This window comes from Mycetomoellerius zeteki, unplaced genomic scaffold (genome assembly GCF_001594055.1).
Source record: "Mycetomoellerius zeteki isolate Tzet28-1 unplaced genomic scaffold, Tzet1.0 scaffold64, whole genome shotgun sequence".
Classification (NCBI taxonomy): domain Eukaryota; kingdom Metazoa; phylum Arthropoda; class Insecta; order Hymenoptera; family Formicidae; genus Mycetomoellerius; species Mycetomoellerius zeteki.
Genome location: NW_017257654.1, coordinates 705,537 through 709,203, shown reverse-complemented (window position 1 = coordinate 709,203; position 3,667 = coordinate 705,537). Strand labels below are relative to the sequence as shown.

Here is a 3,667-nt window from a genome sequence, read left to right as displayed (position 1 = left end):
CAGTTGTAGCAAAAACATGAAGAAAGTATATCTCGCTGCTTTAGCAGGTACGTCATTGGGATAAAATTAAGTAAAATCTTGTCAGATATGGATTTTAATATTTTATTATGCCAACTTTAAATTAAAATATTTCTTTAGCTGTAGAAATAAATGTCTTAGAATTAAAAGAAGTTCGCGATTGAAATTAATGAATAGAGAATAATCTGTCAATTAAAATCTATAAAGAATTTTTATAAATCAAATTTGTCTTCTTCTATCTAATTAATACAATTTTTGATGTATTAAAGCATTCTTTTATTTTGATAGGAAATCTAGGTTCGCTATCAGTGGGCTTAAATGTAGGCTGGGCATCACCATCCGTGCCTTTACTGATAAATGGTGATGATGCTGAGTATCCTGTGCGTTTGAACTTGGAAGAAGCCTCTTGGGTGACATCTTTACTTACTCTTGGTGCCGTTCCGGGTTGCATTATTTCTGCATTAACAGTGAATATTATCGGCAGAAGGAACACCATGCTATTTTCAGCTGTGCCTTCGGTAATTGGCTGGTTGCTGATAATCTTCGCAACATCATCGTCGGTAATTCAGTAATAGCTGTATTCATTGAGTATAACACCCGAGTATTTTCTAGAAAATGATATATTGAATGCGTAAAAGCATTGAAAGTTAACATTCAAAATATTCGTGAGATATCAATTCTATATTAAATTATAAATAGTCATAATTCTTCTTATCTAATTCTTCTTATCTTTCAAACAAAGTTCTTCCAAGTTTTTTCAATTTCTTGAAGTTTAGAAGTATGTACTTCTGATTATAACTTTAGTTTTTAATAGCATAATCTATTTTTCTTGGACCTCTTTGAATATTTCGCGACTTTCAGTTTAAATTGCAGATTCTTTTGCGATTTTATTTCGCTCTAATATGAAACCAAACCTAAAATCTCGATCTTTAATTAACAAGAAATGTTTTTCTTCTTAGTAAAGTCTTCTTTTGATAAGCTTATACACCGTGATTTACAGATTTATAGATTTATAGATTTGATTACATTGAAATAAAAAAATGCTGCCACATTCATGACGAGTTCAGAGGGCAACTACAGACTTACAATAAGTTAGTAGCTTGCATTATGTAACTAGGTATTTGCTTCGCAGGATCTATACGTATCGAGGTTTTTATCCGGAGTGGGTATGGGCATGTATATTTCAATCACGCCGATGTATTTGGGTGAGATTTCGCCGGCAAAAATTCGCGGTTATTTGGGATCCATGATGACAGTCGATTTGAAACTCGGTATTTTGATCGAGTTTGTGATAGGTCCGTTTCTTTCGGTGAGAAATCTCGCCCTTATCTCTTTAGCGGCACCTTGTCTGTTCGTGGTCACTTTCGTCTGGTTACCAGAATCTCCGTACTATTTTTTACGCTGCGACGCCAAGCAGAAAGCTATCAACTCTCTTGTTCAATTGAGAGGCAAAAAGGATGTTTACGAGGAGGCAGATACTATTGAGCAATCTGTAAAAGCCGATTTAGCTAACAAAGCTGGTCTACGTGAACTCCTATTTGTACGGCGAAATCGCAGGTAAGACGTCACATTTCGATTTGTCATTATTATGTATGTTTTCTGTGCCTGAATTGTCCAGATAGCATTTATACGGCACAGTAACCGTACGTTACGGAGTCGTAAAGCTCTGAAACGTCACGCTGTGTACGCATGTTAAGCCCATGGCACATACAAAAACGTAAGGCCATAAGATGTAATCAGTAAGCGAATTGGCTAATGACGATAGAGACCGTAAGGCCAGTAGCGAATCCAATGTTACGATTTCCTTACTGCTTACGTTTTACGGCCTTACGTTTTTGTATGTGCCATGGGCTTTACACTCATGTAAGACATCATGTGTTGAAATTCGTGAAGTCACCTGAAACAAATCATATAGGGGAAAGTGGGGGAACTGTGCGCAGCGGGTAATTGTGCGCATCCTGATTTGATACTTTTCCAATGGATGACGATATTACTGTGGTGAAATTTTTACGCAGGAGGTCGTCCTTTTAAGATATAACTATTGTACAAAAGATTCGACGTAAATACGTTGCTACCCAGAGAAATACAAAAAAATGAAATCACATCTTTTCTTGTTATTTTAGCATTCAGAAAATAAGGTGATAAATCCGTATTTTTAATTTATTTGTTTAGTTGCATAAGTTGCATACGTTATTAAAGTATGTTATTATGTGCGTCTTTTGAGCTGTTATTTATTAAATTTGGTTAAGAAATGTTGAAGTAATCGTATTTCATATCGAGTCAGGTCGCGGCGGGCAACTGTGCGCAAGCGTTTTGAAATGCGCACAATTACCCATCTTCCATATACTATATGACTAACACTAATTTTTTCGTTTCTTCTTTGCATTATTATTTTATTTTGCCATTTTATTTTGCCAAAGTCTACACTGAAAAAAAAGATTGGCTGCTGCAGCAAATTAGATGATTAAATATGGCATAGCATTTTTAATTGGTTGCAGCAGCCAATTTTTATTTAAAATATATTTAATATATATTTATATTGCAATATAATAAATATATTTTCTGATTTTTTTGTCAATATTCCATAATTCATTCATTTCCTACGACTTTTGCTTTGCGCACAATTACCCGACGCGCGAGAAATATTTTCGCTTTTCCGTTTTTTCCTTTTTGCTAAATACAACCTTATTGAATGAAAATCTGTTCAATATGAGGATACATAATGGTAGAAGAATGTTTATTGTTTTTATTTCCATACTTATATCGCTTTGAACTTGGAAAACCATTCCAGGACAATAAATTTCCCTTAGATGCGCACAATTCACCCACTTTCCCCTAAACAGCACGTTAACCGCATATTGCCAGCACGATGTTAACTTTATAGCTGACACACAGTTACGTTGTAGCAGCATGTTGACTGCACAATAAATAATACAAATTCTGTCTTTTTGGAACAGCATGCTGAGCACACAATCCTGTTACGGCGTGTAAAATTTTTATTAGTTTTCATTCTTGGAGCCCAATTATGAGAACTTATCTCATCATTATTGGCTACGTTCAACAGACTCAAGTATTGAGTCTGCTGAACGCAGACATTTTATTAAAAAAAGGAATAAAATTTTTGACTGAGAAGTCTCATTATACTGCGCCTTTTATCCTACTCGATGTGGTTTTTTAAATACGAGAAAAAAATTAAACATCGCTATGTTCCTTTAGTGGCGATGTTGTGCACAGTGCACTGCTTGAAAATTAGACATATAGAATTTTTTTTGCACGAAACTAGTTACACGTAAAAGCACCGTGCAATTTTAAAGTTATAGCGCGCAGTTTTGTTTTAATGCTGACAATGCGATCGCACACGGGAGAAATCTACGTGCGAGCTCAGAACGGACACATGGGCTACGTTTACACCGTACGCTTAGTCCGCGGCCTATACAATAGATGTCTTTGTTCATTCTGTAGGTTAAATAAAGACACCTATCGTATAGGTCGCGGACTAAGCGTACGGTGTAAACGTAGCCATGGATTCGGCAAGAAATCCGACACGCGCGTAACAGCACCGTGCGTTTTTGAAATTACAATACGCAATTTTAATTTAATGCTAGCACTGTCAGATAATTTGAAGCACACTGAAAAAAAAGATTGGCTG

At 35.6% G+C, this 3,667-nt stretch overlaps 1 protein-coding gene across 1 annotated transcript in view; it reads left to right on the top strand.

Annotated features, from left to right (window-relative positions):
* LOC108728816 (facilitated trehalose transporter Tret1-like) overlaps positions 1-3,667 on the top strand; it is a 6,928-nt gene continuing 3,261 nt past the window's right edge. Inside the window, exons 1-3 of the mRNA XM_018457603.1 lie at positions 1-47; positions 307-578; positions 1,151-1,575. Of these exons, the coding sequence (XP_018313105.1) occupies positions 17-47; positions 307-578; positions 1,151-1,575 (728 nt within the window). The 5' untranslated portion in view covers positions 1-16. The remainder of the gene's footprint in view (positions 48-306; positions 579-1,150; positions 1,576-3,667) is intronic.